Genomic DNA, 27,749 nt, shown 5'->3' with positions numbered 1-27,749 from the left:
TTTGGATTGGAACCTGATCTCTAAAACGGTGTCTATACCTCCCGACAAGGTAGCAAAAGCGCTCAGCCGCCTGCGAGACGTCGCCGGTCGTACCAAAACAACACGAACCACACTGCTTAAGCTTTTGGGGAGTCTTCGCCATGTAGTCACGTGCGTCCGACAAGCTACTCCATTCTTTCAGCGGGTTGCAGCTCTAGCCGGAGTCGCCCCTCGGTTTGGGTATGTGGAGGTACCCGACGAGGCTAAGGAGGACTTACGGTGGTTTGAGATGATCATTAGCATCGGGAGATTAAACGCGATCCCACTTTCCATATTCACGCGTCGCCAAGAGCCCGACTTCCATATCCAAATGGATGCCAGCGACCATGGCCTGTGCGCGCTGTTCCCGCCCTACAAGCAGTACATACAAGTCCAATTTGACGACTCAGAGATCGCCTTAATACGTCAGTGCAACGAGGACGGCGACAACAGATTTTGTATCAACGTGCGTGAGCTCATGAGCGCAGTATTCGCAGCTTTGGTGTGGGGTCTGCATGGAAAGACGCCACCGGGGTGCAGGAAACACACGTCCGCTGTTGGATTGACAACATGGCAGCGGTCGCTTGGAGCAACAAAAAGACCAGCCGCAACACTTTTGCTCAAATGCTTCTGCGGATCTTGGGGGTCTGTGAAGTGAAGCACGGTTTCTATATCACGTCCTCTCACGTTGCCGATGTGGATAATCAAATGGCGGACGCAGGAAGCAGGGTGTGGCAGGCGCCAGAACTAGCAGCAGAATTTTCTAACTTAGCGTCTGGTTGGACACAGGTGCGGATCCCACCAGACTTGCGCGATCTCTCGCGTCTCTGGGCGCGCTACTGCGAGCAGGGGCTTTATCCTGCTCCGCGGCATTCGCCGCTTTACGAACCCAGTTATTAAACAGCAGCCCCTGACCCCGCGGTTGCTTCGGACGATCTTCCAGTATTTCGACCTCTCGCACCCACGTGATCAACTAGTGTGGGGTGGTCTGCTTTTGGGGTACTTCTTTCTGTTAAGGCGCTCGGAGTACCTCTTTATCGGTCGAAAGGTCCACAACCACGTATTACGCCTGTCAGCTAGCTATCCAGTTCTTTGATCAAGGTGATCACGTCGTATCCCCGAAGAGAGCGCAAGTCGTTGGCATAACTCTACACGGTGCGAAAAATAATCAATTCGGACGAGAAGAGGTGCGGTACCATCGCAAGTCTGGGGACAAGCTCATTTACCCAGTACGAGCTGCTCGGTGGGTACACAAAGCTGCGGCCGTGTTCGGCACAGGCCCCAATGCACCAGCTTTATCAATGGATCGAGGGGGTGTCACGTCGGAGGACATTTCGAAGATCATCAAGAAGGCAGCAGCAGCAAGTGGGCTCGAGCCTGGGCGATACTCGACACATTTAGTTTGTATCGGAGGCGCAACAGCGCTGCTCAATACTGGTGCTGATCGCCTCGTGATCAAGCTCATGGGTCGATGGCTATCAAATGCCTTCGAGGACTATCATGTTCTATCAGCAAAGGGCACCTCTGGCTTGTCTCGACAGATGTGCTAGCGCCGGCCCAGGGCGCACCGAGGCGCCATTTATATTGTGGGGCAGCCGCCACGCCACACCCTCATGGATGGCACAATGACAGTGAAGCATTTGCCCCAAACGCGAGAGTGTTGGAAATCAATATTTGCCCTTTGAGCAACGTTTGCTGCGCTCTGGGCTAACGCTCACAAAGCGGCTTGTAGCAGATCTCGTTAGCAACTATAACTCAACGATTCATAGCGCAATCGGCATGACCCCAAACGAAGCCAGAGGAACTGTTATGCAAGGTGAGCTAGATCACAATCAAAAGCTTCTGCGGGAAATCGATCATGAATTCAGCGTTGGCGAGACGGTTGTATATCGACTAAAGGCCAAACAATTCGATAAGGAGTCAGCCAAGTGGGGTACACTTGTGTATGAGGTTGTAGGAATCGATGGCTAGAAGGTTCAGATCCGATCTAAGAATGGTCATACCCTCTACAAACCAGCTAATGAACTCAAACGTGTCAAGCTTGCCATGACGGATACAGACGTTGCTAATGGGCAAATATTCGAAGCAGAGGCGATATTGAATCATAAAAAAATGCGCAACGGCAAATACAAATACTTCATCAAATGGAAGGGATACGACGACCCGTCGTGGGAGTCTCAGGATAATCTACGCTTGATCAACAAGAACCAAATGAGCACCCTCGAGAAGAAGTACTGGCGCGAAGCTACAAGTTGAGGCTTGATAGATTCATCCATTTGCTCTTCTGGACCGGTTCCACGAACTCGGTTGTCAACAATCGCTTGAGTTCCTCTCTAGCAAGCTGGACTCTTCTCGTAAGCTCAGCATTTTTTTGTGATTCAATCTCTGCATCCTCTTCGATATGGGTAGTGTCTTATACCCCCACAGCATCTAGAGGATCCGAATCGATATATTCAACATCGCTCATGCCCCAAAACTATTTGATAATCTATATGTATATAGTCCAAAACTTCCTATTAGAACGAAGTTCGATCGATAACACAAAGTCGGAGCCCCAATGGAACGCATGGCTTGCGGCGGTGAGAGGAGAAACGGTGACCCTACTTGTATACGAGTATGGTGTTGCTATTACCAAGGTCCGCGATTTTGATGCATTCAAGGCAGCTTGCATTCTGCCATCGGAAACGGATCGGACTGGAGCCACTACTGAGAGTTCGCTTCGAGAGGTCGTGGGAAGGCTACAGGAACGGTGGGAGCCTACGTTCCAGGCTGCGGTAGTGGTCTGGAGAATGTGGGCGAATCATCTGACCCGAAACCTGGATCGATCCACGTGGAATGCGGCAATTGCCCAGCCACCACCGGCGACCATCGCGCCGCTGCTACGACCTGCCGACACGCAGCTCGAGTAGCACATCAACAACATATCGCACTCTGCCCAGCTCGCACTGGATTGCGTGAATGCGGCCATGGCGGACAATGAGCAGCTACGCAGAGATGTTGGGGCTCTGGGAAATCGCATCGAAGCTCAGGCACAATTTCTCGCAACTCGCAAGGCAATCATTGAAGCGTTTATTAACGACATGCTTCCGCCGCCTGAAGTAGTCGATCCAATGCTTCTGATCGAGAACATCAATGATATTGACCACGCGTAAGTGCAGTGTAACCTAGCCAAGCCCAGCCTAGTCTAGCCTTCGACTGCAATTCATTCTGCCTAATCGAAAACTCCAATTCATCTTGCCTTTGTTCAAAGCCTTCGCGTGCATCAGGAGCAGTACTTCTCTGGCCCACATAAGAAACAACACTTAGGTTTTCTGGACATAACTTTTTACAAAAAATCGTTTGGTGACTCGCAATACCTCAACCGAAAGCTATGCATATGCTCCGTTTCACGATATGATTTTAAAAAATCTAGCAGCAGAAAGAAAAGAGAAACAGCCTTTTATCTAAAGTCCGTTTTAGGCAACATTAGTTTTTTAGCGAGGTGCCGTCAAAAATTAGCGATATTAGAAAATAAAATATCACCGTAATCGCGAGTGACTGCTTTACCCTTATGTTCTGTTGTCGATGTTGTAGCGCCTGTTGGAGACGAGTTAGAAAGGCTACAGGTTTGAGGTTTTTCTACGCGATTATCTCGACATGCGAAGACCCATTTATTTTGGCCAATAGCAAGATGAAACAGTTGATTATACCCAATCATATGTGACATGTGGTCCACATCAAATTGAGGTGTAATGCCGAATGTTGTTTCTTAAGTGGGCCAGAGAAGTATTGATCTCTTTTGCGAGTTTGTCGACAGGGTTGAAGTAGCCTTGTACGGACCATCCGCAATGCTCGAACACGTTTGCCATCTCATAGCCCTCAAATAGCGTAAACGTCTGAGCTATGAACAGCGTTAAGTCGCGCCCCGAAGCCGCCTCATAATGGCGTTGAAAAGCCTTTTTTACGTAGCCAAACAGGTACTCAATAGGATTGAAGAATGGGCAGTAAGCTGGCAGGAAAATTGGCACGACTCCGATGCTTCGCAAGAAGTGAACAATCTCAGGATCCCTGTGAATAGCTGCTCCATCTAGAATCCAAACTGAGTTTGACCCAGGATATTGCCGAACGTTCCCTCTCTTCGAGTATGCGAACAAACGGCAAGATTCCAAGAACTTTACCCTGTCAAACGTCCCCTCCGTGTCGTAGTAGTCAATGATCCCATGCACCCCAATGAACGCAAGCACTGAGACTCTGGGTTTTCTCTGGAAGTCACCGCGAACAGCCTCAGTCTTTCCCTTCAGCGAATAACCGCGCTTCCGAATCATTCCTCTATTATCAAAGGAGACTTCGTCCAAGAAAACAAGATTCTGGTGACTCCAATCCATTGTACTTAGCTCCTGCATAAACCGAAGAATGTCAAGTTCCTTGGTGTGCATTGCTCTCCGTTCCAGCACCTTCCACGTCAAGCCTCCGTCGTGAATAATTCTCCAAACACTGGTCTTCGAGATGTCCATATGGTGCGCACGCTTGAAGGCGGATTGAGCTTCATCGATGTATGCAAGCGGTCGGGCTTGATAGAAGTCAATTAGCCATTGGCGGTGACTGGCGTCGAATTTCTTGTCCGATTTGGTCCTGGCTCGCTCGAATGTCCCTGTCCTCTCGTATACTTTGATCCAGTTGCCAATAGTTTTATCGGTCTTGTTGTACACCTCGGCTAGTTCTTGCTTGCTGAAGCCAAGGTTGTAGTATCCGTATAAGCAATGGAATACGGTATTTGGGTGTGCATGTTGCTTCGTCACAGCCGCTTCCATCGCGCTGCGAGGGCAGATGATCCTGCCAGACCACAGACTAGAGCAGGTCAAGCAACTTCTGCACCAAGTTCAACACCGGCGAGAAGCCCAAGACAGTAGAGTACCACAAGCGAGATCACCAGTTCCACCACCAGCAAGAGCAATTACTTCAGCGAAAGCACCAACAATGGCAAGCTCCAAACTACGTGGAGATGAGCCACAACTGCTGCGAGAGCAGCGTCAACAGCAAGGGTCCTGTCAGCAACGAGAGTCTCCTCAGCACCGAAGGTCTTGTCGGCAACGAGAATCCCGTCAATAGCGAGAGCACCGTCACCAGCAACGACAGTCCCGTAGTCAGCGGCAAGAGCACCGTCAACAGCGAGATTCCCGTCAGCAGCAAAAGCACCGCCAGCAGCGAGAGCACCGTCCGCAGCGCGAAAACTGACACCAAGCTCCAAAAGCACCCACGAGATGCTGCAAGTGCTTCAGCCGCAGCTAAATCTTCAACAGCAGTTACAAATGCGCACTACGAAGTCTTCCAGCAATACACCGGCGAGAGCTCCAATAACAGCGCGAGGGGATCCAACAGCGGCGGCGAGAGCTCCAACAACAGCGCGATGTGATTCCAACAGCGGCGAGAGCACACAGAAGCGAAAATACTCCCTCCGAGAACTGCAGCAATAGCACCAAAGCGAAGATCCCAACAGCAAGTGAGATCAGCAGAAAACTTCGCTCCACTAAGAATCCAACAGCCGTGAGACGACTCCCGATAGATCCAGCGAGACGCAAACAACAAAGAGAGCAAGATCGCCGACTCCAGTAAGAAATCGAACCCCGCTGCGTAATCCAGTACCAGAGAGCTGTCTACACCAACTCAAGCCATATCAGTACCTGCTTGACACCAGCACGAGATGATTAGTACTGCACCTTACCGCAGCTACGCGTCCAGATAGCCTGCGCGACCCACAGCGCCGACTCTAACAGAAAACCGATGAATGCGCACTCTGTGAAGTTGCCGCGAGTTCGCTCCTCGATGATAGGATAAAAAATGAATTAATGAGCTGGTTTTGACCAATGATATTTCTCTGGCGGTTTGCTGGCGGTTTCTTCGCTCCCGCCAAACTGACCCGATTTGGCAAATTTGGGCGGAATCCACAATATCTAAAAAATATTATTTTTAATCGATATAAAACAAGTAGAGATGTATCCCAACTTCGAAAACAAACAAGATCGTGCGTCAAAGCACAGTGCTCTGTTAGCACAAATCGCGCGCGATCAGCGTCTGGAGGAGATGAAGCGTGAAGCATATCCAAACGCTCTATGGGCGACTGACAGCGAGGACACTAAGCAGAGGGATGCAACGGAAAATGCTGATCTAATCAAGCGAATCATGACCGCGATGGGTAGCAAGGCATCAACGAAGACAACAGATTATGACGATAGTCGCAGCAAGCCCCCTGCTGGCCTTTTTACAAACGTAAGTGATATTTATCAGGCGATAAGTGATCCAACCGAAACTGCATCCAATCAAGCGATGGGGAGCGAAGACTTTGATGTTCCGATGCAAGAAGCTGTACTAGAGGAGAAAAAGCCGGCGGACGATTCTGAAATGTATCGTAAGAAAATTGTAGATATCTTCAAAAGCCTCCCAGAGCTGAGCAGCCGCGAGTTCATGCCAGTTATCATTCGCGATGGCCAGCCGGTTAAGGATGAACGCTATCGCATCAATCACGGAGATGGAAGAGTCATGCTCAACGGAACGCATATGAAATCAGATTCGCGCGTACTCAAACAGGTCGATTGGGAACTTACATACACTGCAATCAAAGACAAGCTACCAGCGCTTGCCAAGGGATACAAAAGGGTTGCTTCTATGCGTAGTGAAGCTGCTAGTAAGCATCCGCTCAAGGCACTATTCGATGAGTGGAAGGCTAATACTAATTTCAGCGATCACAGCTCGATAGCTGTTGCCAAATAGTTTAGTGGGATGGATGATGACCAGCAACGAGCACTACTCGACTATCAGATGGGAGGCATAACTGAGGAGGAAAAGACTGAGTTCATGGATTGGGTTAGCCAGCGAAACAAACGCACGTTAGAAGACTCAGCCGTTTCGCTTGACACGAGAGCTCATAAGAAGACATCTGATCACACTCAGATGCAAAAGAAGGGAAGTGTTGAATATCTCTACAAAAAAATAAATGGGCTCGACTCGCTTATGATCAAGCCATACAGCAATGCTAAAGCTAGTCTTGGTAATGTTAAGCAATCTGGTCAAGTATATTTTGGCCCTGACGCTGCGTTGTATAGCCTAAAGACTGATAAGCCTTATGGCGCAAAAGATATGACTAAAATCTACAAGAGGATTAACTGGGAAGCGACGCTAACCCTGGTGATCGATGAGATTGGTATGGGGGTTCGTGCGCTGAACCTAGCAGCTGGCGAGGACAAGGACGCTCAGAGACAATCAAACACATACAAGGAGATCAAACACATTCTCGAAGTTCTGAAGACGGTAGATGCTCAACAGGGACAAGAGCAGGAGGATCTGAGCAAATTCCCTCCCAGTTCGTTCGAGACGCCGGTTCGCGCTACGAAGAAGTCAACGAACAGCATCACTGTTCAGAAAGAGAAGGAGAAGGATTTCGTTTATGAACCGCCTGCCGGTAAGGGGCTCACTGGACGCGGCCAACGCGGCGCCGGAGTTGCTGTGAAGAAAAATCGATCGTACAATCTTGCTGATATCGAAGGATCAGGCAAAGCATCTGATCTCAAGTACACGCGAATCGGAACGAAGTTCATTCGCAAGGCTGATCTGAACAACAATCGCCTCAAACTAGTCTTTCCCAATCGTACAAGTGTCGGTCCGATTCGTGCGATGAGCAATGAATTGACAGAGATGGTCGAGGACCTGTTGTACAACGATAACATCAGTCAGCAAGCATATCGTGCGCTGTCGATCGAAGACCAGAGAGTATTTTACGAAATTGTTAAGAAGACTCACGTCCAGCACACGCTGCAAACCCCGATTGAGGATCCCAGACTGACTCTGAAGGCTGAGTTTGATAAGCTACGCGGCGAGATTCAACTAGGTAATGACAACCCAGACATGCTGAGAGAGCTCTGCAGACTAGCAACGGATATGTTTGAGCAAAAGATGATTACTAGTTCTGAGTTTAAGAATATTATGTCTGCTCTATTATAAAGATGATTGCCATCAATCCGAAACTGCTCATGCCTGGGCACAACTATACACACCAGGCAAATGCGAATGTCAGGGAACTCAAAAAAAATCTAGCAGATCTTTCTGTCAAGGATCCGGTCGTTGCTACTCCAAAGCAGCATCCATCTCCTGAGTGGATTCACGAGGCTCCTAAGCCAGGCGGAACCGTGTGGGCAAACGAGCTGCGTTCTCGTAAGCCGAGAACGTTCTCACTGTAGAGTAGCAACTATTGGTTTTAGTTCATCGAGTTCAGCCTTGAGCTTCTGTATTCGGCGACACAGTACTGAGGTTAAACTAGCTAGATCGATTCCCCATGGATTCACTGGAAACCCATCCGGATTAAGCTCATCGTTTGCTCCGATATCTCCTGCGCGACGTACCCAACGTGTGTAGTTTGCTCTTGAACCATCCTAAATCGTCTAGGCCTCATCCTCATAACTGTATACAAACCATAGGGACAGTCTACAATGTCCGCTTTCAGTCTCACGTCCGAAGCGTTTGTATACGAGCCGCCACGAACCGGGACATAGGCTGTCCACGCGTAAGTAGCATCGCATTTTCCCAACCTGATAGCTCCTACCGTAGAGTCAGTCCCGATCGCTGGATAGTCAGTTTGCGACCAATTGAAACGATACCTAGCGAATCCATCTCCGTTTCCCTTGCAGTGATAGAAATTAATAGCCCAAACCTCGCCCCCAGAATGGATAGTTGCTTCAGGCGACCAACTAGGGCCTAGATCGACCCCTGAGCGCCCCGAGTTATTAAGATACGCCTTAGTCGTGTTTCCAACCATAAACCGAAGGGGGTCGCTCGTACTAGTGCCTAGAGCTACTCCTGAGCTGCCTCCAGAAACATCATTGTAGATTTGCACCTCGGATTCGATAGGGGTCGATTGATCATTTGCTATACGCAACGCACGTTGCGTATTGGGTGCCACGACCCGCTTAGTAAATTCGCTGTCGATGTAATATCTAACTTCGCTGTACTAGTAGATGATCCAAATCGGATGTAGCCGGCCTGAGTGATACGCATTCGTTCTGTCATTGGGGACAAAGCCTTAGCTCCTGATCGTGTAGAGATAGCGAAATCAGCCATGATGTACTGCGTCGTTGAATTAGCCGTCCTTGTGCAATATAAATTCACAGAAGGCGTGAAAGTACATAAATCGGCAGTGCCTTCGACAGTAAAGCTAATGCCAGCCTGAGCGCCTACCGTGTTTGTTTGGTTTCTAATAATGAGGTTGAAATCGCTTGCCCTCGTCGATGTAAAGAAGTACCAGCAGCAATCTGATATTGAGTAGCAGAAGTCGATATCAGATTGGTCGACGTTAAAGATGAGATACCTGATGAAATGGTGCTATTAGAGTCTAGTACAAGAGCTTTCGACGCTTCCCCCGTTCCGGAACCTGTTGTAAGATCCAGGTAGTTCAACTCAGCCGTAGTTGCTGTTAATCGTGATAGTTTGTTCAGCTCCGCGCCAGTAGCGTTGATCGTAGTACCCTTAATCTGAAGCGTAGTAGGATTGATATTCAGAGTCGTTGCATTCATAGTTTGAGTACCTGACTTACTAATCGTATCACATGTCAGCGTTGGTGATGATATTGAAGTTGAAGCTATAAAGTTTCGTGATATGGTTAGATCGCGAATGCCTGAGTAATATTTCGTACTATTGAGAACCACAACGCTACTGGCTGAAGCGCTACCTTCGATAATATTGAGAAAGTAAGCATGATTGAAAATTATCCAAGAACTGACTCCATCCCAACATTTCAGATTCGGAATGAATAAACCGGTTCCACCAGCGCTAATGGTTAGATTGCTAAGCGTACCTAGGCTTGTAATATTCCCCTGTACAGCCGTCGCTAGCGTCCCAGATATGTTTCTACTCACGGTGAGCGACGAGAGTGTGCCTACACTAGTTATGTTGGGCTGAGCAGCTGTTGCTAGCGTGCCAGATATGTTTCCACTCACGGTGAGCGACAAGAGCGTGCCTAAGCTAGTAATGTTTGGCTGAGCAGCTGTTTGAAGCGTTCCTGAAATCGATGTAGCCGTCAAACTACTAATAGTAGCAATTTCACCTGATGCACCAAGCACCAGAGCTTTGTTAATCGCAGCTTGACCAGGGGTTATACCAACTACATATGATGGAGCGCCTGAAACGGAAGATCCATTAACAGTCAAGCTAGCACAACTGATTGCTCCGAGACCGCTGATATTGTTCGAAGCATTTAGAACCAAGGCAATGCCGCTATATGCTGTTCCTGGTACGATTCCAGAGATGTAGCTCAGTCGATAGTCATTCTTACCTAGATAGAGGGTCTGAGCGTAGTCAAAGATAAGCAAGCCATCTGAACCTAACGAGGCGTAGAATAGTGGATTGTAGAGCTGAGAATCATGAATTACTGGTGGATATGTGAATCCCATGATTTTTCTATCAGATTGTATATATACGTGAGATATTATGCAATATGAGTTCTATTCCAGATTATGTCGCTGCTCTTCCTAAGCAGTATTGAACTCCCTCGGCAGGCGATATCAAACAGCTTGGCATCAAGAAACTGTTTCGCATGGTCGTACTGGGACCTTCCTTCAGTGGTAAGAACAATCTTTGCATGTACATCCTCAAGCATAGTCCCAAGTGCTTCTCCCATCTCCATATCATTGCTCGCAACCCTGATCAAGAACTGTATCGATATCTCCAGGATGAACTAAGCGGCTTTATAACGGTTCATGATTCAGAGAATCCCCCTAGTGTTGATACGATCCGTACAACCAAGGAGGGAGGCGTAGAGCTCGTGATCATCGATGACTATAGTCATGATCGTATCCTAATGGAGAGGCCGTTTAGCCACTATTTTACTAGAGGACGTCACTTAAAGCTCAGTACCATCTGCCTCATGCACAGCTACTTTGCATGCCCTAAGATGATCAGACTGAATTCAGAATATGTGGGATCCCAAAAGCCAATTCGAAGCGCGATTTGAAGATGGTCTTCAAGGATTTCAATATCCCTGGTACGAGCGAGGATGGGCTCATCAGAGCCTATGAGCAAGCAACAGCCAAAAAGGGCCAGTGTTTATTCGTGGATTCAGTCAAGGGTGAGATGAGATTTAAATTTGATAAAGTGATCAAACAATCGAGATACGAATATACAACTGAAGACGATCAGTTATGAGTTCGTTAGTAGCAATCAGCTCCAATAACTTAGTTTCAACTTCATTCAATAATCAACACAGACATAGCTTTCCAGCTTCTGCTAATTTCAAGAATGTTGAGGTTGCTATTCAATCGATCTCGATGTACAACAGCCAGTTCAACGTAGATAGCGTTGCTTATTCCAATAACATTTTCAAGATTGAAATGCCTACCGCGGCTACTGTCTCTACGATCAGTATTACTCTCAAGGATGGTATCTATAGCTATACTGATATCAATCGTATGATTCAGACTGCTTTGGTTAATGTAGGAGCATGTCTAGTTGATCTCAATGGCGATAATGTATTTTGGATTCAGCTTGTCGAGAACTCAACTTATTACGCCGCTCAGCTCGATGTCAGTTCCGTTCCTACAGCTCTTGGAACCTATACTCGACCAGCTACTGGCTTGTATAGTGCTACTGGAACAGGTCTACCGACTACTGGACGCGTTCCTCGGTTGATCGTTGACAACGCTGCTTTCGGCAAGCCGATCGGCTTTAGTGTTGGTCAATACCCTTCTGCTTCGTCTACAGTCGCTGCATCATTCCTTAGTGATCTAGCACCTGAGGTAAATCCCGTTTCAGCTGACGTAGTGCGCTGCTCGCTCGTTAATAATACATTCACCTCTCCACCTGATATTCTAACCGTATTCAACAGCCAAGGGACGTCTGCTGGTCAACTAATCGCTTATCAGCCAAATGAGTGCAGTTGGACGCGAGTTAATGATGGCTCTTACAGTACTATTACCATTACCATCGTTGATCAGCTGGAGAGATTCATCAAGTTTCGCGATCCCAATCTCTTGATTAGTCTTATCTTTCGCGAAGCACAGAAGTAAAAAAATAGGTTTAGAAGGCTTCTCGTCTACGATAAGCGAAAGGATCCAGCTTTCATGTTTCTTTTGGCGCGCAGAGCAGCCGTATGAGCCTTAGCTTCAGCCGAGCCCTTGAATAGCTTCTTTTTTGGATGCCAACTCCGAAGCGGTTCTTGACGCCGCGGCGTACAGTCTTGATCACCTCTACGTGCTCAGGGCGCTCAGCCTTTTCGATGAGCTTCTTCTCCACTAGATCAACGGCATCAGTGAGAATACCCTTGCGTTTAGCATATGACAGAGCCTTCGTGCCAGCTGACTTAACATCAGCGAGGGTGAGACGTCCGCCTTCCGGCTCGTCGAGCGTGATTCCAATTCCCGTGAGTGAGCGTAGTCCCTGGCGAGCAGCTATAACAGCTCCAGGGTTTCCCGTGTATGCGGAGGCAGGAGCTACAGCAGCATCAGCGAGTTTGCTGAGAATACCAGTATCTTTAGGATATTTGAAAGCAGATTTGGCTGTATTCCAAATCTTGGACCAAACTGACGATCCGTGCAAACCTCCTCCGTTGAGTACAGTCGTCGGGTGCTCAACCTCATGGGGGGGGGGTAATCATGATGCAAACTCCTCGACCGGCGCTCTTAGCCTTCTTGATCTTCATTTCCGTTTCGGGATGAACGCATAGCGTTGCGCCAGAACCATTTAGCTGATCCTTGGTTAGGTTGAGAACTCCTGGCTTGACCGCGCGTCGTAGCTTAGCTACTGGGATATCGTTCGATACTTCAATATCCTTGTACATGGTGATATATATCAGTAGATATGATAATTTTCTGAAATTAAATTGCATCTGTGTCTAAATTATTAAAGGTTCTCAATAATTCCGGCTCACTGTGCTGCTGAGTATATAGCCAAAGCATACACCACGGCCCGCAGAATTCCGAGTATGTCGATTGGAACTTCTTTTCGTTGTATTTTAGATCTCCTAGTATTCTTGGGGGACCAACTCCCATTGGCTCAAAGTATTTGCCATTATGCTGACAGACCCAATGCCCTACGCCACCGTCGCTTCGGGGAAGAAATATATATGTTCCTTGATCCGGTAGTCGAGATTTAATTTCTGGCAGAGTCAGAATCTGATCGATATGTACATTTAGATGTTTTGCTAATGCGATGAGATCGTGATCAGATGTTATTGGCTTGATGTACTGAACCATAATATTTATTTTTTTGTAGATACTATATGGCATCAGATATATTCTAATCATGACCGATAGTACACAACTCGCGGATCAGTATCTCCTACAATCGTCTCTGAAGCCTGACGTTTCTGTCAGGGTCTCGCGCGGCAAGAGCGTAGCGATCGTAAACGATGGCCAAACGGGATCGTATGCGTCTGGTATTGTCTCCTTCGATTGCGAATCGGCTCTTAACGGTTCGCACGGCTATGCGTCTCTCAAGGATGCCTATGTAGTGCTCCCATATGTCGTATCGATGAAGAGCAAGCGCGCTGTCCGCTGGTGATTTTCCTACTCGCTATGCTCTAGGTCTTAAATGCAATGTAGCTAACGTTGTTGATGAGGTCAAGGTTTACCTCAATGGTAAGTCGATTAACCCCCTTTGGAATACAAGCAGGAGTGGTCCAACTTCCGAGCCATGGCTGAACTAACAACTGCTGAGGTAGAAAAACATGGTGCTGATGACTGGGAATCTATCAAGCATTCTGCTGCCAGTAGTATTTCAGGAGACGGATACTCGAATACATGCCTTAGTGGAAACAGCTCGCTCGTTCTAAACAGTATTTCCAATACTGAGCCAACCCGATCCAACAGTGGCTTTGCACGTCGTGTGCTAAACAATCCTCCTGAGGTAGCTGGCGCTGCTAACTCTCATGGCTGGCCGTCGCTAAACAAGTCTACCTCGCAAGCCATTGCTCAGATGCGTGGTACTTGTAACAGGGTTACACGAGAGTTACCCGAAGGGTTATGAAGTGGGTACACACTGTCTAACCTAAATCAGTAGGAGAATCAGTACACGGCTTCAGAGCCACTGATTATGCATATGACTAGGGTTCACTATGCTAGATAGTGAACCGGATACATTTACACCGTAGGCGGCTTGGCCGCGATAAAGGGAAATACATTCACTTTGAGATTCACACAGTTAAGAGTTAAGGGTTGACTCTTAGAGTCCGTAAGGTGTATCGACTCGTACGTTCTGGTATTAGAACGGGCTATCTTAAGCTGAGACTCTGCGAGTCTGTTACGTCTTCCTCTGACGCTAAAGCTACGGCAGCCCCGCTGCACTTGGTAGCACTAGTAGTCAATCCGACACATGTGTCTGTATAGACTGACCCACTGTGGAGAATGGAGCAGTTCGCTCACTTGCCCCCGAACCAGCAGGATGCGCTTAAAAAGCTTATGTCCTTGCTGGGCCCGGAGGGCGTGACGCAACTTGCGCAGCAAGGCCCCGACGCGGTGAATGCGCGTCTCGAGGCGTTTTCAAGCTACGAGAATGCTCTGCTAGAGCACCTCCAGCAGAGGATGGCAACGGCCGCGGCGCCCCAAGCGCCCGCTTCGTCATCCGACGCGGGAACAAGACCCAAGCCGCTCATGTTGAGCGTGAAGACCTTCCAAGGCAAGGAGGGTGAAAGCTTGATGCTTTGGACCCGTGAGGTTGAGATGGCTATGAGCTCAGCTCTACTCCGGATGGAGTCGCAGCGCGTGGCACTAGCTATCTCGAAGCTCGGTGGGCGAGCGAGAGAGTGGGCACTAACGTCCGGGACGTCGGTCGAGGTGGCCTTCCCGACGTGGGACCAGCTGAAACAGCAATTGTCCCGGGTGTTCGCTCCGCCTAACGAGGCGTATCGCGTGCGCTCACGTTTCCTGGCTACTCGGCAGAGCAAGAAGGAGTTGGTGGACTATGTCCAAGAGTTGAGAACTCTCATTGCTGGCATGTCTGCGGACCCACTGCCGGAAGTAGTCACCGTTACGGTGTTAATGGAAGGCCTTCGCACTGGCGTTGCCAGGACGGAGGTGTTCCGAACCCACCCGAGCTCTTTTGAAGAGGCTGTGAGCGTCGCATTGAATGAGGAACACAACTTTAAGTCATCGAGACTTGGGTGGAGTGCGTCTTACGCTAGCGCGTCGAGTGGTCCGGAACCCATGGACCTCAGCTATGCTGAAGACGAAGAAGCCGAGCTTCGTGCTGCTGAGCAGCGTCGCGGTATCCGCAGATGTTTCATCTGTGGTGATACCCGTCACCTTCGTGCTGGGTGTCCGCTGCGCCATCAGCGCCAGGCTTCGCCAATCCGCTCTTCGAGTTCGAGCCAGGGCTCTGGTTTGTCTCGGGGAAACGAGAAGTCCCAGTAGGCGCGGGGCGGCCTACTGGGGAAGAACTAAGTTCTATTGAGCCTCGGCGAGGTGGAGGTCGACAGGACTTAGCCCCGAAGAGAGCCGTACTCTCTAACACGGAAAGTGTATGCAAGCCGGGCTTGCTAGTTGTCCAAGCTTGGGTGAAGGGCTTCACCAAGCCATGGACGATTTTGATCGATTCGGGAGCGTCGGGTAACAACGCCCGGCGTTCTACGATGGACAGAAGTCAGTTTTATGCTGAGGCGCTGGTAGCGCGCGGGAGTGACATCGTCACTGTTCGTCTCGCGACGGGCCCTCGTGTCACGGTGCCTAAGGTCCCTGTGGACGTGAGCGTGAAGTTTTTGGATTTTGATAGCGTGGAACGCTGTCTGGTCTTAGACCTCGATTCATTGCATTGAGGTGGGTTTACATAGAAGGGACGGAATACCTACTTTAAGCTGCCGACCGCGCCTCATTTCGAACAAGAAATTCATGCAGAGCCACGCAATCCTGTGCTCTGCACAAGATTACGTGGCCACTTGCTGCACCAGCAGTACTTGCGATGATGTTGACGGGTGTGGTAGTAGGGTATACGTCAATATAAAAAATTAGCGTCTAGTATTCCGTGTTTTGTTGATTTTTTCTCCAACATAAAGCGAAGTTGCTACTATAAGCCTGTCGCAGTCGGGTACACATTATCGAGCGCTATGCCTACGCGTACCATAAGCCGTGTTCACTATCGCATGCATCAGATTCGCCGCGCTCCTGTAAGTGCAAGACCTATTACGTGCAGAGATGTTCGCTTGACAAGATTGTGTAGATCCCTTTTCATTTGAGCGACAGCGTACTTCCTAACCCACCGCTCCCGTTCCACCCCGATGGAGACCCCGACGAGAGCTCCCAGACAATGGTTTCCTCCTTCAGTACCAACTACACTGTACCGGCACCTTGGGCAATCTAAACATTATCCGTACAATGGCCTCGCTAACTCTGAGGTCGTGAGGTACAAAAATCCTCAAGTTTTTAGTTGTTTTTGCACTTTTTGCACTCAGTCTGTGTGACCGCGCGCACGGCTATGGCTGTTGGCGCTGCTTCGATTTTTGCGTGATCGCTTGCTGATTGGCGGAAATCGCAGTGGCTTCACTCGCCGCGATTGGCCAAGCGAACAAAAATGCGATTGAAGATCGCGATCGTCTGGTCCGGCCGAGTCATTGCGATCATCTTGCAGGCCGCGCACTCGCCTCGCTGCCTGCCCGTCGGCCACCGCACTGCACTGCCGCCGTAGAGCCCGCGCGTGCTTCAGCCTGTGCCGCGTGGATTTGCGCGCCTTGAAACGCCGTCGCCTCAATCCCCCGCTTGCCGCCCATTCCTAAGTGGTCGCGCCTCTGCCCGTCTGCAGACACCCGAGAAACGAAACCCCCCCCTCCGCCTCTGCGCGAAACCACCGACGGAGACCGAGATCCTCCGAGAGAGCGGGAGAAGGAGAGAGAGCAGCGCCCGATCCCCGGACGAGTCGTCGTCGACAGCAGCGCCGCCACCTCCAGCGAGAGATCTTGTTTCCAGGCCAGCAGGGCACCCCCGCGTTTCTGTATGACGCAAGCTATGGACGTCGCAGCAGCAGGAGAAGAGACCCGCGTGGGAGCGCTCACCAGGCTCAAGCACAACACGACCGCTGGGCTCGAGGTCAACATGGCCGAACCCTCGACCAACGAGGCCGACGCCGAGTGGGGGCAGGTCTTCTCGGCCGGGGAGAGCGCCCGCAGCTTCGTGGAAGGTAAGGGATCTAGACCGCCGCATTGCAGGAGTCAAACAAACGGGTTATTGAGTGCACATCTTGATGGTGGTGGTTGATGCAGCCGAGGTGATCTCCGCCATCGAGTACGACCGCTCGGGAGACTTCCTCGCCACAGGCAACAAAGGCGGCCGCGTCTCCATCTACTGCCGCCACGGGAATCCAGCATCGGTCAGTCGCGGCTGTTGGTTGATGTATTGGATCGCAGACTGTCTTCTAACCGTCTTCTCGTAAATTAGAACCAGAGCATGTTTAGCAGCGGCTCCAATGACCCGCAGTACCAGCTCTACACCGAGTTCCAGAGCCACAACGCCGAGTTCGACTACCTCAAGAGCCTCGAGATCGAGGAGAAAATCAACCAGATCAAGTGGTGCCGACCGTCCAACGGGTCCCAGTGCTTACTGTCTACGAATGATAAGACCATCAAACTGTGGAAGATCCACGAGCGCAGTGTGCGTGAGGTCACGACGTTCAACGAGCAAGGCCTCGCCCACGTCCCGCGGGCGAATATTACGCCGGCACTCATTCGTCTGCCGCAAACGCATGTCCGCGGCCACGTGACAACATCCACCGCAAAGCGCGTCTACGCGAACGCGCACACGTACCACATCAACTCGATCGCGATCAACAGCGACGGAGAGACATTCATGTCGGCGGACGACCTGCGCGTGAACCTCTGGAGTTTAGGAAACTCGGACCAAAGCTTCAGTACGTTGTTGAGGCTGTTTCCTACCGAATGTGCAAGATGCAAGCTAACCCAATCATTTCCATACTGTACAAATGTGGATAGACATTGTGGACATCAAGCCAGCGAACATGGAGGAGCTCACGGAGGTTATCACGGCTGCGGACTTCCACCCAACACACTGCAACACGATGATGTACAGCACAAGTCGCGGGTCCATCAAGCTTGGGGACATGCGCCAGGCAGCGCTGTGCGACTCGTACTCCCAAGGTACGCATCGCCCAGAGCACGTTTTGTGTATTGCTGTGGCCTTGCTCAGTTCGCACTAACTCGATGGAAAGCAGTGTTTGAAGAGCAGGAGGACCCCGAGGCACGAAGCTTCTTCTCTGAAATCATTGCCTCCATCTCGGACATCAAGTTTTCTCCGGACGGTCGCTACATTATTGCGCGCGACTTCCTAACATTGAAAGTCTGGGACATTAACATGAACTCGCGTCCTGTCCAAACAATCAACGTAAGTTGTCGGGGTATTTGCATTTTGCGTTTTCTTGAGTGAGTCACGTATTATCTTTTGTGGTTAGATTCACGAACACCTTCGTCCACGGTTGGGAGATCTGTACGAGAGCGACTGTATCTTCGACAAGTTCGAGTGCGCGGTTGGCGGGGACGGCAACAACTTCATCACGGGCTCGTACAACAGCGAGTTCCATATTTATGACCGCTATGGGCGCGCCGACATTTCGATCACCCCGCGCACCGCGCGTGTGAGTCGTCGCCACTCAATGCCGCAGCGAGGCCTCGCGCATCAGATCGCCGCAATGCCCGCTCCCGGCGACCCAGACGCGTTGGATTTCTCGAAGAAGATCTTGCAGACCAGCTGGCACCCGTCACTGAACGAGGTGGCCGTCTCCATCCGCAACAGCCTCTTCGTATATGCTTCGTAAGTGCTTCGGATACGGTGTCGCGAAAAAAAAAATCATGGGAATCTCCAGCGGTAAGAGAACACAGCACCAGACATTGAGTGGGGAAGCTGCTGAAGCGCGATCTCGAATGAATCCAACCACAAACACGATATTTGTCATTGGAAGTGTTCGAGTATTGCGGAAGTGTATCGAGGGAAATATCACAACAAGTATATCAACAACAAATTGGTTCTTCGAAGTCTTCGCTAGTTACTATCTTGGCTACAGAGTGAGGTATTCAATGCGTGGTGGTGATACAGCAAGTACAAGTATAGCATCGTAGCTGCTTGCACTTTGTTGCGGACGAAGTCCCCCCTTACATTGATGCACTCACTTTTACTTAGCTTTTTCAAGGGTCCATACCCGCATTTACTTACCTGATATCAGTTTAGAGAAACGGGTTAGGGCTGACATTCTGATTCAGTCGCCCAGGGCCATTTTTGACCAAAAACTCCTGTGTTTACTGACATTTGTTGAATTGTGACACGGATAGGATTTGAGATTTCACTGCTTAAAGATGTGGAATTTAGTGACCATATGTCATTACATCGGAGGTACACGATTTAGAGGGAACTTTCCAAACAGAGAAATGCTAATCTGGCTCAGCAACAGGACGACAGGTGCAGCTTTAGCTAAAATGCTACAGTTTATCGGCTGTGATGATGTGACTAAATGCCTCGTCGCATACGTTCGTACCCTGATTTAGAGCGGAGGGAACACGGTCAGCAAGCTCATATACGGGCGCGTCAGAGTCAGTCTCCTACAGTTTATTTAAGAAAATAAGATTGGACAGACTCTCTCTTCGAGTTCGTGCCTACCAACCAGGACATCATTGACCTGCTCGAGTGCAGTCGCCACTAGAAGCGGTAGTGAGCGGTTGCGAGGCGGGCCCAGCGCCGTGCATTCCGGCGAACGGACCCGTTGCCCCAACTCGGAGTTCGTTTTTTATTGCGGGGGTCTGGGGGTGCAACCCCCAGCATGTAAAGCTCGCAATGCACTTCTTACATGCAATGATGAGTTCTTCGTGCAGTTATATGATAATAGTGTTCCTAATCGAAGATGTGATGTCGGATCGGAAGCTGCACTGATCTGCACGTGATGACTTAGACCTAATTAATCAACAGCTTCATCAAGAGGGCGTCGGCCCCCTAAGCAAACTAAACGGAGCAACGCGACTGAGATACTCCACTACTAGTTGTTCTCGGGATTTTATCCAGAGTCCATGGGTGAAGGCCACAGAGGTGCCATTATTCTCACATCACATACCTGCTAAATATGGTTATGAGCACTCCAGGTGTTTATAGCTAAAATACCTGTTATACTGGATATCCCGTGATCTAATCAAATTATGCTGCTATGTTGACCCATCCGGTTGAGATTAAGTCAAATTACCTATTATTTTGCATACCCTTTAATCAAGTATATATACCTGTGATAGATAGTTTATCTACCACTCAAGCGACATCCATCGGATTTTTTTCGCTCGAACAACATGCCGACGAAATCCCGCCTTGAAGTGTTCAACGGTGATGATTGATGCCTCGCACCACGCCGATGAGCACGCCGATGCCCCTTACTAATAGCAGTGCACCATTGCCGGGCAGATGCTGCGGCTGTAAAGCAAGCACAGGAGATGCCCTTGGGTGGTATGCTTCACACTACCGAAAATGATTTTTGTACCCTCCTATTCAGTATCAAACGGTCTTTTAAGATCGGTCGGCTGAAAGTACAGATTCCATCTCATTCAGTTAGTGATCTCTTTACCGCATGATCACCCTTAATGCGCGTTGCTCAGTTGATTGAATTCATGTTGAGCAGGTTGTGTTTGATAATGGACGATGAAATGGTGGACAAGAGAATCAGTAAGCGTTGGCTTGAGGGATATTTTCGTTTTTTTTTCTGCTACTGTCTGCTAGGCTTTCTGAAAAACAAAATGCTGTTATTTACATTTCCTAGCCTTCGCGAAGCCCTAGTGCCGCGGCGGTAAGTCCGGTAATGAACACCTCTACCTCTGCGAATACGTGCTCGTTTCGCTTGTGGCTAAAGGGAGAAGGGTATTTATTTTGAAGTAGCTACTTTTTGTCTGGAATTGATGAACCAAATAGCCACTTTTCGCGTACCAGCTAGCACCTTGGTGTCGTCAACTCCCGCCGCAGGCGGGTCCTGCCGACTACCGAGCGGTTAAGCCCAGGTATGTCTCGCGTGAACGCTATGATTCGTGTGCGTAGCGCGCGGTCGTAAACCCTGGCAAACTGAAAAGTAACTAGTCCAAAACTTGTTTGGGGGTTGTCATTTGAATTTCGAACTAGATATTTTTTGGGTCGAGAATAGCCACATGTGGCTATTTCAAAATTATGAAGTAGATAGTTGAAAACCGCACCCAAGGGAGAAGACGGGGTTGTTCCTTCCTCCAGTTTTCCTAAACTGTACTTTAAAATAATAAGAAGTGAAGTAGTTAAAAATGCCAAGCCGCTAGTAATTTCAAGACCGGCCACTATTCGTAAAAATCCGTTAATACAACTAAAAGTGGTTACCCTCAACCAATACGATGTATTTACTTCTTTCTGTCATTGACACGTAGAAACAAAATGCCGCGGTACACTAACTTATATTCCTACATGTAAGAGCGCCGTAAAATCCAGAGCTGTTCCGGGCAGAGCACGGCCTTTGTATGTACATATGTATTAATTTGTACTCGTGTACTGTACATGCATCGTCGATTCGTTCTCGGTAGTCGTAAAAAAACACGAGCACCGAAATATCAGGCGCCACTCCCATCAAGGTGCTGTAGCTTTTGATACGATTGCAAAGTAAGGAGCAACCGCGCTGTCATGATAAGTTCGAAGATCTGGAACCTTGCTGCGCGCGGTCGTGGACAGAGTTTCTTAACTGAAGCGAGTATTTTTTTCTGGCTAACCCCCCACCACCACCAGCAGCAGCACTTTGTTCACCACTAAGTCAAGGAAGAGGGAGCCAGCGATGTTTCTTTCTCTACAAAAGCGTGCCGAGTGTCAATCAGTGCATGTTAGGTTTTCAGGTAGTTATATGGGATGCTGTTCCTCGTGCAATCTTTTCGTTTCTCGGTTATGTCAGGATCGCTTTGAACTCATCGAATTCGATCTCGCCGCTACCATCCACGTCCAGTTTGTTGATCATCTCCTCGATGTTGATAGTCAGTCCGAAGTCGCCCTTGATGATTTTCACTAGTGTCTCTTTGCGCACAAATCCACTCTTGTCGGGCTTGCCACCGCAAGCAACAAACGCGTCGACTGCGAGAATAAAAGTGTGAGTGCGAGTGGTATATGTGCAATACTTAAGTAGCAAACAAATTATACACACTCATATCGCTGTCGTCTTCGAACATGGCGGCTCGATCTTTTTGGTTGTCAATCACCTGTAAGAACTCAGCGAAGTCTAGCGCAGCCACAGCAAATGTACTATTAGACAGACCCAACTCAAAGCAAACTAGAGTTCGGGGGTCACTGACCGATAGCGCCGCTCATATCCTCGTCCACCTCGCTGATCATCTGGAACAATTCTTCCTCAGTTGGCTGTTGTCCCATTGCTACAATGAACAGGGAGTTCAGGAAATGAGAAGAGGGGAACCAAGACACGGGCGATAATTTTCTACCTTCCAGCACTTGGCGCAACTCCCACACATCGATTGTGCCACTCCTGCACCGAATTCTCATGGATTAGAGATCAATTGTAGTCTGCCCACTTGTAAAATGCACCCACCGGTCCTTGTCGAACGCTAGGAACGCTTCGCGACAAGCGTCGATCTCGTCTTGGGCTAGCACCATCGTTGCTTCGCTGTGGAAGACGAGAAGGTGCTCGTGTACGACTCTTCACAAAGCGAAAAACTAAAAATGAATCGTCCTTCGGTTCGGAGCTGATAAGTTGTTGTTCAAAGCCAAACTTCCATTCAAATATTCATCAGCTTCGCCTCCAATAGTGGGAGGACATCGATCTGGGCGCCATGACTAAATGGTGCGGGCTCCGAGCACTTGCTGCGGCTGAAGCCCGATGGGAATGATGTTGTGCAACAAATAGTTTTCATTGTTGGCCTCGACGTGCGACAGATCGTACTTGTAGTTGATCATCATGCCAGCGCTTTGAGCGAGACCCTGATATCGACAAGGCACGGAAGTAAGATTATGGGCAGATCAGTATGGGGATATAATGACGCATCAGTTGGCGACCCACCTTCTTGGACAGATCGGCCAGCCAGTTGATCCGCTCGAATATGGCGCCATTCCGAACGTGGAAGTTCGTGACCGGGTCCAACGCCTTTCCGCGCTTCTTTTCGTGGTAAATGTAGCGCGCACCAAGCCTCAGCACTATGGGCTTTAACGCTGCCACCAGACTTGGATCTTCACTCCAGTCGTCAATGTTGAGAGCGTCCAAAACAACCCCCACGGCGGTCGAATCTGGTTGAGAAGCGATGCCACGCTCTTCCAAAACATCGGTCAGGACATCCAGCTCGAGAGGAGATACCAACGACTCGTCAGTTTTGTACCGCTGGGTTTCGAGCCACGGCATAAATTGAGGCAGAGGGCTCAGAGTCGCAAATGTCTTCAGGTGCGGGTACTCCGTCTTCAGCGCTTTGGCAACCTCTTTGATGAGAAAGTTGCCTAGATCCACACCCTTACAGTCCAGGCGCAAGTTAGTTAGTACCCTGCTATATACTATACGTTGCCTTCAAAGGCAGTAGAGCCTACCGAGAGCCCCTTCTGCGTTGACGAGATGGAGTAAAAGATTGCAGCTTTCGCCTGAGATGCTTCTGCCAATTGCTCCGTCTCATCGCGAATGGACTGCATACTGGAGGCGATCTCTTGCATCAGTGCTATATGCACAAACACTAAGGGCTCATCTGGAATACTTCACCCAGAAACGCCGACTTATTAGTTTTGTAAATATGACTACCAGTGACTGCAAGCTTCTTACCTCGGATGGAAAAATGCAAAGCACCGCCGTCCATTGCCTGGCAGAATAGAAATATTTAGTTGAGGTGGCGACTGCTGCGGAAGCTAAGGAATGTGCAGTGTACCTAGGCGTCGTTTTAGCTCAGCGATTGTGCCAACTGGATGGACAGCTTCATAGCGAATTATTTTCTCCAGTAGCTGGCCAGGAGAGTGCTCGTACGTCACACGCTCCAGCTTCAGGAAGCCAACACTAAACCACGATGCCAGAAATTGCTACTCAATAAACGCCGTCAGTAGGTAAAGTAAGACATCGATCTCCAAGTGCAGGTGAATTAACTCACTTTCAAGCTCGCATCAAGAGAGCGAAGCGCAGGGATCTCGGCATGGTTCGCATTCTTGCGCAACAATTGAAGCAGGTCCGCTCGTAACTGCACCAAGAACAGCATTCCATTTTCTCGTTGCGACAAGATTTGCTGGAAGAAGGTCTACCAGCATTGCAATTGCCACCGCAGACACTCAGTAAGCTTTTCTGACAAAAAACAGCACTCCCTGGCTCTTGCATTCACCTCTTACCTCATATAGCGGCGATAGCGCATTCCGCAGATTGCGGAAGGTGCGCAGATACCTCTCGACGTTCTCGTGCTCCCAATTAACCGCCCCGCTACGGGCGTCCTTCACATTGGTCAGGTTCTGGTCGAATTGAGCGGCACTCTGCAGGGCCTATTTGCCATCAAAAACATTCAATAGTGAGCCACGCCAGACCACAGCACGCAGACTAAAGTGGCTGCTCCGAGCTCACCACAGCCGGGTCGATGTGCAGGTCCTGCGCCAGGATGAGCAGGAACTGCTTCTTCTCGTCGATGTTCATGCCCCTGTACGTCGTGCAGAGACTCTGGATCACCACCTGCGGCACGAAGTCTGCCCCCACATAGCCGCACAATTAGATGCTTCCGCCCAGCCTCTCGCTTGACTCTCTTAGACTGTGGACGCACCGCCAGTGTTGGCCTTGGTCTTGACCACCTCCTGGATCAGCTTGGACAGCTTCCGCTGCGCCGCGGGTCTGCTCAGGTCGATGCTGCGCAGGAAGGAGGACTGCTGGCGCTGGTGGGCCGAGTCCGTCTTGGCGTCTCCGCCGTCGGCGCTGCTGGTGGAGCACAGCGCGCGCTGACACTGACGCTGGCCTTGCAGCGCCAGTCGGGGGGACGCCTCGGCTGCCAGAGATCGGTTCACATGGCGACGCAGCGCGCCTCGCGCCGCCCAGAGGCCGCGCATCGAAGCCATCGTCCGCCTCCTCTCTTCAATATGGGACACACACTGCGTCCGACATCATTCGTCGTGTTTGGTGTACGTTACACATTTACACCTGGATCATTTTTCCGCATCGCCAGGAAGTGCAGTAGCTGCGTAGCCTCGTCTCTCTCTCTCTCCATGATGCTGCGCGGTGGAGTGAGGTACTTGTGCGTGTTTCGAGGCGCGGCGCAGTGCGGCGTCGACTCCGGCAGACGCGCGCGCGCTCTGGGCGTGCGGTTGCTGTGCTCCAGCGTCGTCTCGTCCTCGACCTCCTGTTCGTCCCCGTCCTGGCCTCACAAAGCCCCGCGACCTGCTGGAGCTGCCGCCGCTGCGTCGCGCCGCCTGCCTGGCTTCCCGTCGTCGTTTGCTGTTGCGTGCGGCTCTGACTGTGGCGTGGTGCGCCTCTGGTCCAGTGGCAGAGCGTCCAAGGACTCGCTGGAGACGTCCCCACTCACGGGCGGGGACACGGCGTCTTCGTCTTCCTCCGCTTCGACGCCTGTCAAGGTGCGGCCTTGTTGACTGTCTGTCTGCGCAGTCCTACATACAATGACGATGTTTATGCGTTAACGCAGGGCGCGAGTGAGGCGGAGAAGGAGCTGGAGCAGCCTGGAGAGGAGCCGCAGCCGCAGTCGTGGCGCCAGCGAGCCAAGACTTTCGCCATCGAGTACGGCCGCGTGGGCATCTGCACGCACATTGTGCTCTCGCTGCTGTCGTTCTCCGTCATCTACGTGGGCGTCTCGAGTGGGGTGGACGTGACGGCCATTCTGGACTCGGTGGGCTTGTCCTCGTCGGTGAGTGACTCGACGACCAACTCGGCCGGGTCCTTTCTCATCGCCTACACGCTGTACAAGGTGCTGGCCCCTGTCCGGTGGCCGCTGACGTTTGCTGTCACGCCGGTGGTGCTGCGGGCGCTGCGTCGCAGAGGATACATGCTGGCTTCAACCAACGCGTCTTCCAGTCCACCGCCACCTCCTCCCCAGTAGCTTATATGAAATAAAGATGCTCTGAATCGACTAGAAGCTGTTCATCCGTTAGATTTAGCATCAATCACACGCGTTACTTTGTGCTCTTGCCGTCTTGCGAGACTTCTAACTCTCTGAGTTGCGGGTACTGCAACCTCTGCTGCGTCACTGCTAATAACACGCCAATGTTGCCTGCGGCTGTCACTTAGCTCGTCTGCTGCACGTGCTCCTCAAACACGGGGCGAGCCGCCTTGATGTTCAGGTGAATCGTCGCCGGTTCTACTCCAGCGGATAACACGAAATAGGTGGCGATTGTTAGCAACAGCGAAGCCCTTCAGCCATAAACCGGCGTTATGCAGGTACTTACGGATTGAGTCGTCAGACATGATGACCATGATGTACGTGTTCGCGGTGAAGAAGTCGATGAAAGCCGTGAAGTTGGAATTGCGCACCTCCATGCCCTGGAACTGCGCCTGGGTCTTGCTGCAGCTCAGCTTGAACTGCTTGATAATGTTGCTAATTTTTTCAAAGCGGTGAATGTCTCGGTGGTTCGTGTGCGTAGCGTGCGAGATCACGAGGAACGTCGCGCGCTCAAACAGCACCACTTCGTCAGCGCTGCAGATGGAGCAAAAGCTGTTCAGGTGCTTCTCCAGGTCCTGCATGTTCGGGATCAGCGAGTACACGATGGAGGACCACGCGCGGTACAGCGTTTCGTCCCAGATGGACGTGCCAAAGCACACCGTAGGGAGCTGGCCCGTGCGCGCCAAAATCATCTCCTTCTTTTGGTTGAACACCTGAAGCACCACAAGCAACCCAAGTTTAGCGCCCAAGCCCACAATTCACTTCAAACTCCTAGTTTGCAATCGCAACGTACGCGCTCACGCTGGTCCTCGGGGACAAGATCCATCTTGTGAATCAGCACGAACACCTTTGCATTGCTCGAGTTCTGGTCGATGGCCTCCAGGCAGCCGTCGAAGTGGGCCATGTCTTTCTGTAAGAAGAAAAAAACGATAGCATTTGGAGCGAACGACGCCATAGATCAGCACAAGCCACTACAGCACTCCCCGGCGCACCCGTACGTCGATCTCGCGGCTCTCGATGTCAAACACGTAGATCAGTAGCTCCACACTGCGGAAAATGTGATCACGCTGGCTCTCGAAGTAGTTCTCGTAGAAGGCGTCCTGACTGCAACGCCGAATGCCACAACAGAGACGCATCAGACTCAGCTACAAGATTTCCTTCAGCTGTAGCGACTCCTATAGTCGTCGTACCCGCCGCAATCCCACAGATTCAACACCAAGTTGCCCAGGAAACGCACGTGCGAGTGCTCCACGTCCACTGCAGCCCCGCAACAACCAACAGCAGTCGCCACAAGTCTGTTAACAAGTCATTGTACACTCCTCTCCCGGCCCCCCAACCAAGTTCACGTACGCGTGGGTCCCAGTCGCATCGTGTCGCGTGCTGGTCAATTTAATCCATACAAAAGCAGCATCAATAGACTGCTCTACTTGCCACCCACTGAGAAGGAGCAGTCATAATACCCAGGTAGTTGGCGAAGATGATGGAGCGCATGGACGTCTTGCCCGAGCCGGACTTGCCCATCAGCAGAACCTGCACGGCCACGCAGTACATGACTCAGCGGTTAGTCGACGACGCCGAGAGGACCCAGCGAGGGAGCGGCAGCCGCGAGCCCACGCACTTTCTTCTTCATGGCGACGGCGGCGGCGACTTTGGTCCTGGGGCTCCTTCCTCTTGTCGAGCTTTGCGA

General features: G+C 50.5%; 10 protein-coding genes across 10 annotated transcripts; 4 read left to right on the top strand and 6 right to left on the bottom strand.

Moving 5' to 3' along the window:
* Window positions 1-3,734: 3,734 nt before the first annotated feature.
* PHYSODRAFT_493567 (hypothetical protein) lies at window positions 3,735-4,808 on the bottom strand (the record flags this gene model as incomplete). Its single annotated transcript, XM_009525053.1, has 2 exons — window positions 3,735-4,259; window positions 4,344-4,808. 2 exons carry the CDS (start codon window positions 4,806-4,808, stop codon window positions 3,735-3,737), a joined length of 990 nt encoding a protein of 329 aa, XP_009523348.1.
* Window positions 4,809-4,999: 191 nt separating this feature from the next.
* On the top strand, window positions 5,000-5,410 carry PHYSODRAFT_298677 (hypothetical protein; the record flags this gene model as incomplete). The annotated part of the gene is made up of 1 exon (XM_009525052.1): window positions 5,000-5,410. The coding sequence occupies one exon, from the start codon at window positions 5,000-5,002 to the stop codon at window positions 5,408-5,410; it is 411 nt and encodes a 136-aa protein (XP_009523347.1).
* A 578-nt stretch (window positions 5,411-5,988) lies between these two features.
* On the top strand, window positions 5,989-7,442 carry PHYSODRAFT_298676 (hypothetical protein; the record flags this gene model as incomplete). Its single annotated transcript, XM_009525051.1, has 3 exons — window positions 5,989-6,651; window positions 6,766-7,371; window positions 7,401-7,442. The coding sequence occupies 3 exons, from the start codon at window positions 5,989-5,991 to the stop codon at window positions 7,440-7,442; spliced, it is 1,311 nt and encodes a 436-aa protein (XP_009523346.1).
* Window positions 7,443-10,154: 2,712 nt separating this feature from the next.
* Window positions 10,155-10,433, bottom strand: PHYSODRAFT_489560 (hypothetical protein; the record flags this gene model as incomplete). The annotated part of the gene is made up of 1 exon (XM_009525050.1): window positions 10,155-10,433. A coding segment is annotated over one exon (279 nt), but the record flags the coding sequence as incomplete, so codon positions are not given.
* Window positions 10,434-11,180: 747 nt separating this feature from the next.
* PHYSODRAFT_495808 (hypothetical protein) lies at window positions 11,181-12,044 on the top strand (the record flags this gene model as incomplete). Its single annotated transcript, XM_009525049.1, has 1 exon — window positions 11,181-12,044. One exon carries the CDS (start codon window positions 11,181-11,183, stop codon window positions 12,042-12,044), a length of 864 nt encoding a protein of 287 aa, XP_009523344.1.
* Window positions 12,045-12,851: 807 nt separating this feature from the next.
* On the bottom strand, window positions 12,852-13,229 carry PHYSODRAFT_497485 (hypothetical protein; the record flags this gene model as incomplete). Its single annotated transcript, XM_009525048.1, has 1 exon — window positions 12,852-13,229. One exon carries the CDS (start codon window positions 13,227-13,229, stop codon window positions 12,852-12,854), a length of 378 nt encoding a protein of 125 aa, XP_009523343.1.
* A 3,726-nt stretch (window positions 13,230-16,955) lies between these two features.
* PHYSODRAFT_558953 (hypothetical protein) lies at window positions 16,956-18,851 on the top strand (the record flags this gene model as incomplete). Its single annotated transcript, XM_009525047.1, has 6 exons — window positions 16,956-17,139; window positions 17,222-17,328; window positions 17,397-17,865; window positions 17,948-18,112; window positions 18,187-18,356; window positions 18,424-18,851. The coding sequence occupies 6 exons, from the start codon at window positions 16,956-16,958 to the stop codon at window positions 18,784-18,786; spliced, it is 1,458 nt and encodes a 485-aa protein (XP_009523342.1). The 3' UTR covers window positions 18,787-18,851.
* Window positions 18,852-21,888: 3,037 nt separating this feature from the next.
* On the bottom strand, window positions 21,889-22,607 carry PHYSODRAFT_313210 (hypothetical protein; the record flags this gene model as incomplete). The annotated part of the gene is made up of 5 exons (XM_009525046.1): window positions 21,889-22,073; window positions 22,144-22,218; window positions 22,292-22,369; window positions 22,436-22,479; window positions 22,543-22,607. The coding sequence occupies 5 exons, from the start codon at window positions 22,605-22,607 to the stop codon at window positions 21,889-21,891; spliced, it is 447 nt and encodes a 148-aa protein (XP_009523341.1).
* Window positions 22,608-22,787: 180 nt separating this feature from the next.
* PHYSODRAFT_494061 (putative malonyl-CoA decarboxylase) lies at window positions 22,788-24,597 on the bottom strand (the record flags this gene model as incomplete). The annotated part of the gene is made up of 8 exons (XM_009525045.1): window positions 22,788-22,931; window positions 23,011-23,451; window positions 23,526-23,685; window positions 23,752-23,788; window positions 23,855-24,002; window positions 24,071-24,214; window positions 24,303-24,449; window positions 24,529-24,597. The coding sequence occupies 8 exons, from the start codon at window positions 24,595-24,597 to the stop codon at window positions 22,788-22,790; spliced, it is 1,290 nt and encodes a 429-aa protein (XP_009523340.1).
* An 858-nt stretch (window positions 24,598-25,455) lies between these two features.
* Window positions 25,456-27,729, bottom strand: PHYSODRAFT_354319 (hypothetical protein). The gene is made up of 7 exons (XM_009525044.1): window positions 27,681-27,729; window positions 27,523-27,592; window positions 27,413-27,442; window positions 27,253-27,319; window positions 27,061-27,166; window positions 26,856-26,972; window positions 25,456-26,775 (listed from the first exon to the last, which is right to left on the bottom strand). The coding sequence occupies exons 1-7, from the start codon at window positions 27,690-27,692 to the stop codon at window positions 26,212-26,214; spliced, it is 966 nt and encodes a 321-aa protein (XP_009523339.1). The 5' UTR covers window positions 27,693-27,729; the 3' UTR covers window positions 25,456-26,211.
* Between the last annotated feature and the right edge of the window lie 20 nt (window positions 27,730-27,749).

Source organism: Phytophthora sojae, assembly GCF_000149755.1.
Source record: "Phytophthora sojae unplaced genomic scaffold PHYSOscaffold_3, whole genome shotgun sequence".
Classification (NCBI taxonomy): domain Eukaryota; phylum Oomycota; class Peronosporomycetes; order Peronosporales; family Peronosporaceae; genus Phytophthora; species Phytophthora sojae.
The sequence above is the reverse complement of the archived record's forward strand: the minus strand, read 5'-3'. Positions and strand labels throughout refer to the sequence as shown.